This window comes from Pseudonaja textilis, chromosome 1 (genome assembly GCF_049901715.1).
Source record: "Pseudonaja textilis isolate UNSWEBS1 chromosome 1, rPseTex1.2, whole genome shotgun sequence".
Lineage (NCBI taxonomy): Eukaryota > Metazoa > Chordata > Lepidosauria > Squamata > Elapidae > Pseudonaja > Pseudonaja textilis.
In genome coordinates, this window is record NC_141990.1 from 1,106,345 (window position 1) to 1,119,239 (window position 12,895).

At 52.0% G+C, this 12,895-nt stretch overlaps 1 protein-coding gene across 3 annotated transcripts in view; it reads right to left on the minus strand.

Moving 5' to 3' along the window:
* Nucleotides 1-11,385, minus strand: part of FLOT2 (flotillin 2) — a 49,346-nt gene extending 37,961 nt beyond the window's left edge. For all 3 annotated transcript variants that reach the window (XM_087924236.1, XM_087924225.1, XM_087924227.1), the window contains exon 1: nucleotides 11,284-11,385. Coding sequence is in view for 2 of the 3 variants with exons in the window: in XM_087924225.1 (XP_087780351.1) it covers nucleotides 11,284-11,332 (49 nt within the window). In the remaining variant the exon portion in view is untranslated. The remainder of the gene's footprint in view (nucleotides 1-11,283) is intronic.
* Between the last annotated feature and the right edge of the window lie 1,510 nt (nucleotides 11,386-12,895).

Sequence of the window (12,895 nt, forward strand, 5' to 3'; positions counted from 1 at the left end):
GCAGGAAGAGTCTCGGTGGGTGGGGGGGCCAACCTGGGCGGCTGCCCTGGGCGTAATCCGATCGCCGCCGCAGTGCGATGGAGAGCGAGGCAGGAAGCCAATCGAGTCCTTTGATTGAATTAGGCAGCCATAGATTAAAAAAAAAACCAAAATTTAATTTAAAAAAAAAAAAAACAGAAATAATGCTCGCCAGCTGGTTTGCTGGCCGGGGTGCAGGAGGGTGCAGGGAGACCTCCTTCCTCCCATTGCAGCATCTTCACGGTTCTGGGGGTAAAGAGGGACCCCTGTGTGCGGCTGCTTGGTTGCAGGAGGGGACATGGGTGACGCCCGTCCTCGTGAGCAAAGGCTCAGCACGCCTGGCACTTTCCCCACTCACGTCCTAAGTCAGGGGTCTCCAAAACTTGGCAGCTTTAAGCCTGGTGGACTTCAACTCCCAGAATCCTCCAGCCAGCTTCCAGGACTTGAAGTCCTCCGGGGTTAAAGTTGCCAAGGTTGGAGACCCCCCGTTCTAAGTACTTTATCGCCACGCGCTCGTATCCCGCCTCACCAAGTCCATCTAAAATGGCCAAGGTTGGGAAATGCTGCCCACGAGGAGGGTCTAAATGCAAAAGGCAGAATGACTCCTGGTCCAGGGGTCGCCAACCTTTTGGACCTCAGGGACCATCAAACTCATCATGTTAAATCCCACGGACCAGAGACCCTGGGAAAATCCCCCCAAAAGTCTGCAGGAAAATTTCCCACCCCGTTTTCCTACCGATTGATCCTTCTTTATTTGGGATCGCAGGAGACCGTCTCCAGCTCCGTTCTCAGGGGGAGAGAGAGAGAGAGGAGAGACTTTTGGCTTCATGCAAGGAAAGCAGCAGAAGCCGCAGAAGTCTGTCTTTCTCTCCCCCGCAAACTCCACCAGAAATGAGTCTTCGCTGCCTCTTGGAGCAGGAGGCCTTGCAGAGTCCCCAAGACTCATTTCTGGGGGAGTTTGGGGGAGAGAAAGAAAGACTTTGGCTGCTTTCCTTGCGTGCAGCCAAAAGCAGAAGAAGAAAGAAGCAGAAAGAAGCAGCCCGGTGGCCAGGCCAGGCATGTGGGGCAAGTGGGGCAAGTTCTCCCCCTCCGCCCTTTCCCCCCTCCCCTCACTACCTCGTGTTGTCTGCAATGCAAGCGTCGCAATCCTTGTGTTCCTGCACAGCCTGGATTAATTGCTTTTGGGGGGGGACATTTCTCTGCGGTCCACCAAAATTTTCTCGTAGACCACCAATGGTCCCCGGCCCACTGACTGGCGACCACTGTTATCTAGTCCAGCCCCTGTGTAAGCAGGAGACCCTGTACCACTTCAGGCAAGTGGCTGTCCAGTCTCTTCTTGAAAACCTCCAGTGTTGGAGCAGCCGCAACTTCTGGTGGCAAGCGGTTACCCTGGTTCACTGTCCTCCCTGTCCGGAATTCCTCCTTAATTCCAGCTACTGGGATTGCTCTCTCTCTCCTTGGTTCGTTTCCATCCATGACTTCTTACCCAACCTCTTGCCAATAACCCTGACACAGGTAGTCCTTGAGTTGCAACGATTACATTTACCAACCGTTCAAAGTTGTCACGGTACCGAGAAGGGTGACTCAGGACTGCATTTCATACTTACAACCATTGCAGCCTCTCCATGGTCACCTGATCAAAATTCGGGTGCTTGGCAACCGGCTCATATTTGTGACGGGATCACACGATCTCCTTTTGCTATGCTGGCTGGGGAATTCTGGGAGTTGGAGTCCACAAGCCTTAAAAGGGGCCCTGTTTGGAGACCCCCGTTCTAGTTCAACCCCCTGGAGCTTAGTGGCTTAACCTCAGGAAAGCTATGAACTGGGGCGCAGCTGGGCCCGGCCTCCCCCAAACCCCAGAGCAAAGCGACCTGCGTTTTTCTCTCCAGTCCTCTTATTATAACCACATTAACTTGGTCCCCACGTTACAAAAAAATGGATGCGGAGACCTTGGGAAAAGTACAGAGAAGAGCAACCAAGATGATCGAAGGCCTGGAGACAAAAACGTACGAAGAAGGGCTGCAGGAATTGACTCTGGTGTAGAGAAAAGGAGGACTGGGGGTGACATGATAGCGGCCTTGCAATATCTGAGGAGCTGCCGCAAGGAAGAGCGGGCTGAATCTATTCTCCAAAGCACCCAAAGGCGGGACAAGAAGCAACGGATGAAAACTAATTTGAGAGAGAAGCAATCTGGAATGAAGGAGAAATTTCCCGCCAGTCAGGACAATTAACCAGATCACGGATAATCAGAGTTGGAAGGGACCTTGTAGGTCATCTAGTCCAACCCTCCAGCCCAAGCGGGAGACCGCACACCGTTTCAGACCAATGGCAGTCCAATCTCTCCTTGAAAGCCTCAAGGGATGGAACCAATGGAACAGCCTGCCACCAGAACTTGTGGGGGGTACTCCATCACTGGAGGCTTTCAAGAAGAGACCGGGCAGCCCCTTGTCTGGAACGGCGTAGGGCAGGGGGGGGGTCCCCAAACTTGGCAACTTTTAAGACTCCCAACTCCCAGAATTCTCCAGCCAGCACAGCTGGGACCCCTGCTTGAGCAAGGGGGTTGGACTAGAGGACCTCCAAGGTCCCTTGCCAGCTCCATTCTGATTCTTTTCCCAGCCGCGGGTCCAGATCGTAGCCAGGCGGTCCTTAAAGGAAGCAGGCATTCCAAAGGACGTTCCGTCCTGCCTGCCAGCGAGCTTCTTACGGCTACAATCTCCAAGAGGAATCGGGGTTGTGAAAGACACACCACAACAGGAAACACACCCAGCCAGCACAGAGGCCGCCCTCTCTCTCTCGCTTTCTCTCCTTTGTGCAGCCTTGGCAAAGCAGCTGCACATTCCAGAAATGGCAGCTGCCTAAGTTGCAGTTCCCAAAAACGGGAGGGCTGCACAATCGCGGTTTTGGGAAAAACGAGCCGCCGGATTTCCCAAACCACTTAGCGGAGGACTCCCACCACCCCCCGCCGCGAGCACCTGGCCAACTCCTGCTGGCGGGCTTCCAGGACGCAGGTAGCAGCCCTCGACTTACAACAGTTCATTGAGCGACCGTCCGAAGTCACAACGGCACAGGGAGGGAAAAAAGGGGGATTTACGACTGATTTATGGCGGCTGCAGCGTTCCCCTTGGACCAAGTGATCAAAATTGGGAGACTTGGCAATTGTAGCCCTCGAGTTACGACCGCAATCGAGCCTGAAATGCCTGCTGCTAAGTGAGATATTATGGGAAATTTGTCCCCCTTTGAACGGCCTTTCTGGCTGCAGAAAGCGAATTAACACGGCTGTGAAGTGAAATCTGGCTCCCCCGTTGAGTTTGCTTGTCGGAAGGACGCAAAAGGGGACCCCGGGACACCGCGGCTGTCGTAAATACGAGTTGCCAAATGACTGTAGAGAGATGCTGCGATGGTCGTAAGTGTGAAAAACGGGGCCAAACTCACTTAACAAATGTCTCAGCAACAGGAATTTGGGGCTTGATTGTGGTTGTAAGACAAGGACTACCTGTAGAGTGACCAGCATTGGGAAACGTCCCTAAACGAAGGGTTGTCTTACAGCCACAAGCGAGCCCAAAATTCCTGTTGCCGAGTGAGACATTTGTTAACTGAGTTTGGCCCCATTTTACTTTCTTGCTGCAGTGATTAAGTGAGTCACATGGTCGTTAAGTGAATCTGGCTTCCCTCCTAGACTTTATCAGAAGGGGAGCATGTGACACAAACACCTCCGGGACACTGCAACCATCATAAATGCGAGTCAGTGGTCAAGCATTCAAATGTAAATGAGGTGACCACGGGGGATGCTGCATTGGTCGTAAGTGTGAAAAACGGTCCTAAGTCTCTCTCTTTTTTTTTTTTGGTGCCGTTTGTCAACTAAAAAGATTCTCCTTTGGTCTTTTTAGCTGCCAGCAGAAAGGGAGTATGGGGGAAAGCAGTGCATTCCCTAAATGCTTCAGATAATTGCTAGGCAGCCAAAGCTGTTGGCACGCAAGATTACTACTGGTAGAGCATGACGGATGCCTCTTGGCTATGGATGGGTCCCATTGGAGAATATATGTTCAGGGGGTGGGGAGGGGAAGACCAGGGTCAAGGGGGAAATGAAGGATGTATTTTAGTGTTGGCTGCATCCAGCTAACGCCAACATGGCCGCTCCTAATAAAACAATTTTCTTTTCTCTGAGATGCGGCTAGAGCAGTGGTGGCAAACCTTTTTCGGCCCCCGTGCTGATAATTGTGCCTGCGCTCATGCGCTTGCACGCCAGCACCCAAAAGGCAATGCATGCTGGGGGTCCCCCCTCACACCCCTTGTGCCTGCGCGCGATTCCCCTTGCCACGCACCGCGTGCCTGTGCATGCACGCACGATCACTCCCATATGTCACGTGTCTCTGTGCAGGCGCACGTGATCACTCCCGTGTGCCATTTGCACATGCAATCCCTCCATGCGCCGTGCGTCTGTGCAGACGCCCGCGACCCCCAGCACGCACTGCGCATCTCTGCGCATGCAGATGTCTCCCGTACCCCCCACGCACCCCCCCCATGCATACGCGCCAGATACCCAACCACCAGCTGTCGGGCAGCGGTGGTGCACGTGCGCATGTAAAGTGGGGCTCTTCCAGGCAAGCTCTTGCGTGACGGGGGAAGTGGCTCTGCGTGCCACTTCGGGCAGGCGTGGCACAGGTTCACCACCACAGGGCTAGAGACTTATGAGTTGAGCGGGAGGGGATTTGTTGGAGTCCTGACACTGTTGTAACTTTCGAACAGTCACTAAACGAAGCGTTGTAAATCAAGGACTCCCTGGATTTGTGCCAAGTCCTAGGCGCAGGTGATCCCCAGGGTCATGTGACGTTAACAACCGTGTGTGTGCGTGAGAGATAAGAGAGAGACTAACTTAACTGCAACGATTTGCTTAAAATAATTGGGGCAAGAAAGATGTTCAATTGGGGCCAAACTCACTTAACCAACCTCTCACTTAGCAACGGAAATTTGGGACTCCGTTGTGGTTATGACCACAACCCTAATTCTAACCCCTCCATCATAGGCGCATCTACCCAAATCTACTCAGGAAATCTACAAAATAAAAGTGAAAACAGTTGCGCTGTGGGTGTCACTCGATGTCACAACCAGCTAGACCAGAGGTCTCCAACCTGGGCAACTTTAAGACTTGTGGACTTCAACTCCCAGAATTCCTTAGCCAGCCAGGAATGATAGAGTTGGAAGAGACCAGAAGGGTCATCTAAGTCAGGGGTCTCCAACCTGGGCAACTTTAAGATTTGTGGACTTCAACTCCCAGAATTCCTTAGCCAGCCAGGAATGATAAGAGTTGGAAGAGACCAGAAGGGTCATCTAAGTCAGGGGTCTCCAACCTGGGCAACTTTAAGACTTGTGGACTTCAACTCCCAGAATTCCTTAGCCAGCCAGGAATGATAGAGTTGGAAGAGACCAGAAGGGTCATCTAAGTCAGGGGTCTCCAACCTGGGCAACTTTAAGACTTGTGGACTTCAACTCCCAGAATTCCTTAGCCAGCCAGGAATGATAGAGTTGGAAGAGACCAGAAGGGTCATCTAAGTCAGGGGTCTCCAACCTGGGCAACTTTAAGACTTGTGGACTTCAACTCCCAGAATTCTGGAAGTTGAAGTCCACAGGTCTTAAAGTGGCCAAGGTTGGCTGAGGAACTCTGGGAGTTGAAGTCCACCAGTCTTAAAGTGGCCAAGGTTGGCTGAGGGATTCTGGGAGTTGAAGTCCACAGGTCTTAAAGTGGCCAAGGTTGGCCGAGGAACTCTGGGAGTTGAAGTCCACCAGTCTTAAAGTGGCCAAGGTTGGCTGAGGAATTCTGGGAGTTGAAGTCCACCAGTCTTAAAGAGGCCAAGGTTGGCCGAGGAACTCTGGGAGTTGAAGTCCACCAGTCTTAAAGTGGCCAAGGTTGGCTGAGGAATTCTGGGAGTTGAAGTCCACCAGTCTTAAAGTGGCCAAGGTTGGCCGAGGAACTCTGGGAGTTGAAGTCCACCAGTCTTAAAGTGGCCAAGGTTGGCTGAGGGATTCTGGGAGCTGAAGTCCACAAGTCTTAAAGTGGCCAAGGTTGGCTGAGGAATTCTGGGAGTTGAAGTCCACCAGTCTTAAAGTGGCCAAGGTTGGCTGAGGGATTCTGGGAGCTGAAGTCCACCAGTCTTAAAGTGGCCAAGGTTGGCTGAGGGATTCTGGGAGTTGAAGTCCACCAGTCTTAAAGTGACCAAGGTTGGCTGAGGAATTCTGGGAGTTGAAGTCCACAAGTCTTAAAGTTGTCCAGGTGGGACACCCTTGAGCTAGACCAAGAAACCCAAATGCTAATTTGGCCGGCTGCACTTCCTCGAGGAGGTTTAGACTAGTTAAACCACCCTGTTATATTGGCTTAATGATTAACACATAGAATAACGGTCACAGAATGATCCAGGAAGTGAATCTCCAATTCCACATTCCACGCCATTCTCGTCTTAGGACCTCAACCGGGGCCAGGATTTGCGTTGATAAGCCAGGCAGTTGTTAAGCAAGTTGCGCGTGATTTCACAACCGTTTTTTTTCTTTGGCGCGGGAAGTCATTCAAAGCGCACTGAGGGTCATTATGTGAATCCCAAAGGAAGCGTGGCTCCCGGAGGCTCATGGGAACATGGCCAAGGGTGACCACGGGAGGCTGCCGTTGCCCTGCGGGGACCCCGGAAAGGGTGCAGAGAAGAGCCACAGGGACGATCACGGGGGGGCTGGAGGCTAAAACACGGGAAGAACCGTCGCAGGAACCGGGGATGTCTGGTTTAGTGAAGGACTAAACGGGACACCGGAGCATCTTCCGATATTTGAGCGTCAATACTATTTCATAATGCCCTGGTAAGGCCTCCCTTCCAAATTTGGTTGCCACGATACACAAAAGATGTTGAGACTCTGGAAAGAGTGCAAAGAAGAGCAACTAAGAGGACTGAAGGCCCGGAGACTAAAATATATGAAGAACGGCCACAGGAACTGGGTATGGCCAGTCTGGAGAAGAGAAGGACTAGGGCAGACATGATAGCAGGATTCCGGTATTTCAGGGGCTGCCCCCCCAAAGAAGAGGGGGTCAATTTATTCCCCAAAGCCCCTGAAGGCAGGACAAGAAGCAACGGGTGGAAACTCAGCCAGGAGAGACGCAACCTGGAATAAAGGAGGAATTTCCTACCGGGAGGACAATTAACCAGAGGAACCGCTTGCCACCAGGGGTTGTGGCTGCTCCAACACTGGAGGTTTGTAAGAAGAGACTGGACAGCCGCTTGTCTGAAATAGTATAGGTTCTCCTGCTTGAGCAGCAGGGTTCGACTAGAAGACCTCCAAGGTCCCTTCCAGTCTGCTTCATAAATTGGACAATGGTAGGAATTTATTTATGCTTTTATTGCTGTTCAGTTTTTAAGGATGGGAAGCCACCCAAAGTTACCCTGAGGAAGGATAGGGGGGGGACCAATACAATTTATAAATAAATGCCGGTCGCCAAGCATCAGGTTTGGAGGTGACTGTGAGGACGGTAGGATGGTCGTAAGTGGGAGGACTGGTTGTAAAAACGGCTGTTTCAGTGGCGTGGTGGTGGCTTTGAACGATCCGCGAAGGAGCGGTTGTAAAGGTAATGACTACCCATTATGGGAAACCAAGCTTCTCCTACGCTGTGGGATTACCGTTCCCAGCCCGAAAAAGGCTGGAGGAAGATCTTTTCAGATCACCCAAGATCGAAGATCTCCATCAAGAAGGAACGAATGACTTTTGCAAAACCTCAATAGTCTTTAACAGAATGACAGAATTGGAAGGGCATCTTGGAGGTCTTCTATTCCAACCCCTTGCTTGGGCAGGAGACCCTAGACCAGGAATGTCCAACATTGGCCACTTTTAAGACTTGTGGACTTCAACTCCCAGAATTCTGGGAGTTGAAGTCCACAGGTCTTAAAGTGGCCGAGGTTGGCTGAGGGATTCTGGGAGTTGAAGTCCACAGGTCTTAAAGTGCCTGAGGTTGGCTGAGGAACTCTGGGAGTTGAAGTCCTCAGGTCTTAAAGTGCCCGAGGTTGGCTGAGGAACTCTGGGAGTTGAAGTCCTCAGGTCTTAAAAGTGGCCAAGGTTGGACACTCTTACCCCAAAACCATGCCAGACAAAAGGTTCTCCAGGCGGTTTTTGAAAACCTCCAGTGTTGGAGCACCCACAACTTCCAGAAGCCGGTCGTTCCACAGGTTAATTGTTCTCACTCACTGTCAAGGAAATTTCTCCTCAGTTCTAGATTGGATTTCTCTCTCAGGAGCTTCCATTCCTTCCTTATCCTGCCCTCAAGGTGTGTTAAAATTAATTTAAATCATCTGGTTCCAGAGGAAGCCAGATTTGCAATGCAAGTGGCTTACAAGCAGGTGAGCCAGCCCCGGAGGTTGAATTCATCAGCTGGAACCGGGTGCGAATGCTCCGTTGGCTTGCATTTCCTTGTTCCTTTTAATGGTGGTAGTCAATAATTAACATACAGGCTTGTGCAGGAATAGCTGCAACCACCGGCATGTACCTGTGATTTATTACTTTCTTAGCCAGCTTCTGGCAAGCCAAGTCAAAAGAAGGGGAGCTGGATTCACTTAATGACAGCATGGTTCACTTAATGACAGCATGGTTCATTTAACTATGGCAAAAAAGGCACAATTAGGCACAATTCCCTTAGCATCTGCCTTGCTTAGCCATGGAAATTCAGATCCCAATTGTCATAAATTGAGGATTATCTATATGTGCAAATTATTAAGGGATTTTATTTTTCAAAATAAATAAATAAATATCCCCTCGCAGAGCTGCAGAAGACCCATTGCCTCGTTGCCATGGTTTCAGGATGAACAGACCAGCTGCTTAATTCACAGATCTGGAAGGGACCTCAAAGGTCATCTGTCCAACCCTGCCAAGGTAGGGACTCTCATGGCTCAGGAAAAAAGAGCTTCAGAGGGCCTTTGTCCAAGAGGGGCCCAGCGTCAGGAGCCTCCCCTCCAGATAGGTCAGGTCTAGCCTCTACACAGGTAGTCCTCCACTTACAACAGTTCATTTAGTGACCGTTCAAACTTACAACGGCAGTGGGGAAAAAAAGTGACATGGCCAATTTTCACGCTTAGCCCTGTGGTCACACGATCAAAATTCAGATAAGTGGCAGCTGGTTCGTATTTATGACAGTCACCATATCCCCGGGGTCACATGACCTACTATTTTCTAAACCACTTGTGTAGGCCAGACAAGGAACAAGGGATGGAAACCGAACAAGGAGAGATTCAGCCTGGAAATAAGGAATTTTCTGACAGTGAGAACAATAAACTCATGGAACAGAAGTTGCCCTCGGAAGTTGTGGGAGCTTCAACCCTGGAGGCTTCCAAGAAGAGACTGGACTGCCATCGGTCAGGAATGGTGTAGGGTCTCCTGCTTGGGTGGGGGGTTGGACTAGATGACCAACTTCCAACTCAATTATCTGTTATGTTATTTTGCGATTTTCTGACAAGTAGAATCAATGGGGAAGTTAGATTCATTTAACCACGTCACTCACAACTGCGATGATTCACTTAACTGGAGCAAGGAGGTTGTAAAATGGGAGCAAGCCTCACTTAACCACTGCCTCACTTAGCAACAGAAGTTTTGGTCTGAACTGTGGTTGTACGCGTAGTCTTCGTAAAGGGGACAGATCCTGAAGCCACAGGTCCCTTCTCAAGATACAAAGACCCAACAGGGGCACAAATTCGGGGTCTTCCCTGGGAGCCTCCCGCCCGGAATAGCTGCTGCCTCCAAAAAGGAAAACCGAACGCAGCTTTGATGAATACACCCATAAAATAAAGGACATTATTATTATATTATTGCCAAGTCCAGTGATTCTCTTTACTGGAAGCCAAGAAGCAAAAAAAAACCCCTCAGGGTGTGGCACCAGCAGCCAGTTGTTACTTCCTTATCAGCTGCACTAATCTTACACAACATGACATACACAAAACACTCACAGGTGGGGGTTGGGGTACCGTTTTTTTCTTTTTTACCATTTTTTCCCTCTGTTTTATTCAGAGAATGAAGGTAAAGTAGCAACTCACAAATGGCTTTTTTCCCCCCAAGAACAAAACAAAGGTAGCCCAGACCATTAAATAGGAAAAGATAACGACTTTTATTATCCGTCCTCAAAGCAATTGGGGTTGACCATCTTAGTCCCTTCCAGATACACACACACACACACACACACACACCCCTGCAAGGAAAGAGCCCTCTGTGCATGCTCGGGGGCACTCTCTCCTCTTTTCATTTACTGCAATTGGCAGGCCACCCATCTCGCTCTCAAGCGGCCCGATTGCTCCGAAGGGGTCCGAGATTGCCTAAGGGGGGGGGGAAGGGAGGGATTTTACACCCTTTTGGGGGGGGTGTCATACTGCCCCTCCCCCACCCTTAAGACACCCCCAGGAATGGGTGCAGCCAGCCAGGCCCCCCCCTCCTTAGTCTCTGCAGGTGTGAAATTGGGGAGGGGGAATCTGCAGAGGCTGCCGTGAGGGGGTGGCCCTTCCTGGACAACCCCTCCCCCAAGGGCACCCCCAAACAGCCCCCCCTCTACCTCTGCACCCCCGAGACACCCTGCAGTGATTTGGGGGTGTTTTGGAGGACAAAAGGGATGCTTGAAAACCCCCAGATGACCCCCAGCCCCAAAGTGGGGCAGAAGGTCCTCTACACCTGGAAAGGGGGGGAGGACAGAAGGTCCCCTCCCCCAAAGAGGGGTAAGCTCCTTCTACCTTCCCTCCCCTGCACAAAAAGGGATGGGGTAAGATCCCCTCCCCTCACCCCCTTGTATTTGGGTCGAAAGCCCCCTCCCTCCTCCAAAGATAAGGCCGCCCTCCCCCAAAGGGAGGCAGAAGGTCCCCTCCCCCAAAGAGGGGTAAACTCCTTCTACCTTCTCTCCCCCTGCATAAAAGGGCGGGTAAGATCCCCTCCACTCACTCCCCTCCCGTCCCCCAAAGAGGGGCAAGGCCTCCCTCCCCCCAAGACACTAACGGGGAGATTCTGGGGGGGAGAGAGCAAAAGGCCCCCCTGGGACCCCAGAGGTTTCCAAACGGGCCTGGAAGGCGGGGAGGGGTGGGGTTGTCTCCTGCTTGCCACCCCGAGGCGTCGGGGCGGTGGGGGGGCACGACGCGCCCAAAAGCAGCTTCCCGGAGAACACGCAACAAGGCAGCTGCGCCGCGTTCACACGTGACGCGCGTGTTTTTACACCCCCGCCCCCCACGCGCCCCCATTCCCCGCGTCCTTCCCACCTCCCGGGCGGCCTACCTGAGACGACGAGCGCCTCGTTGGGCCCCACCGTGTGGCAGTTCCCCATGGCGAGCTCCGCTCCGCTCGCCTCCCCGCCTCGGCTCGGCCGCCGCCACAGGCAAGCGCGCAGGCGGGGCTTTCTCCGGTCACGCCCACCCGCCGGAAGCGGGCGAGGCGGGCACTTCCGGCCGCGCCATCTTGGCCGCGGCTGAGGTGGGGGTTCGCTCGCTCCCTCGCTCGTCCTTCCGACCCCGCCCGTTGGTCGCTACCAAGGGGGATCCGGGAGGGGGGGGTGTCCTTCTGTCCTCAGGAACCGTTGAAAGGACCGTATTTGACACCGGAGAGAGATGGTGGCATATCTCTCCCCCCCTCCCTCTGTGGAGAGGGGGCTGTCCAATTGGGAGATAGATGGCCTCTTGGGACCCCCGCCTTTCAAACCAGCGGTCCTCTCCCTCCCAAGTGCGGACTTTGCTGTCTTCCAAAGAATGGCCTTTCTCTTCTAAATCTCGTCCCCTGATGGATTTGTTCTCCTAGGTCAAGGGGTCTTCCATCTGGGACGCTTTAAGGCTTGGGGACTTCAACTCCCAGAATTCCTCAGCTAGCAAAGCGCCTGGCTTGCTGGCTGTGGGGAACTCTGGGAGTTGAAGTCCCCAAGTCTTAAAAGCGTCCCAGATGGAAGACCCCTGACCTAGGTTGTGCCATGCGCTTGTGAAGTGGTGGTTTTTTCCCCCTCCAAGGCACAGATCTGCGCATGGCCCACTGCGTTGGCATACACCCCGTTGGTCAGAGACTTTGGCCTAACCATGACCTGGATGACTGAGAATCTCCATAGATCAGGGGTGTCCAACCTTGGCCACTTTAAGACTTGTGGACTTCAACTTCCCAGAATTCCTCAGCCAGCTTTGCTGGCTGAGGAATTCTGGGAGCTGAAGTCCACAAGTCTTAAAGTGGCCAAGGTTGGACACCCCGCTGCCATAGATGGACCTTGAACACTCATGACACTACCTATAGTTGGGTCATGAAACATCTGCCAGAAACAACCAAGCTCAGAGAGCAGCAAGACCCTCTCCTCCCCCTCTTTTTCTTCTTCCTCCCCCTCTCCTCTTCCTCCTCCCGTCCTCCTCCTCCCCTTTTTCCTCTTCCTCCCCCCCTCTCCTCTTCCTCCTCCTCTTCCCCTTTTTCCTCTTCCTCCTTGTCATATATTCATGAACTGGAATCAAGCTTGGTAATAAGGTCAGCCAATGAATAGGCATAGCAACTAAGTCAGCCAATGAGGACTGTTTGGAAACTGAAACTAGAAGTAGCCTAGGCGTGGCTCTATATTAAGCTCTGCAGTTATGTTAAGCTGTCTATTGACTTCTCTGCTTTGCCTGCTGAACTGAAGTAAAAGAGAAACTTGCTTGCTTGCTGAGGACTGGAGCTCTGCTCTGAACTTGCGTCATGTTTCCGTCTGAGTTTGCTCCATGTTGGAGAAATCTACAACTGTTTTTGTAAAAATCTACTGATTATGTTTATAAAGACGTTAAGTGAAGCATCAGCTATCTGTGTTTATTTTTTTCTGGCGCTGAATTAACGTTGCAAAACTCTGAATATTCCTCTTCCTGTTCTTCCTCCCCCTTCCCCCTTCTCC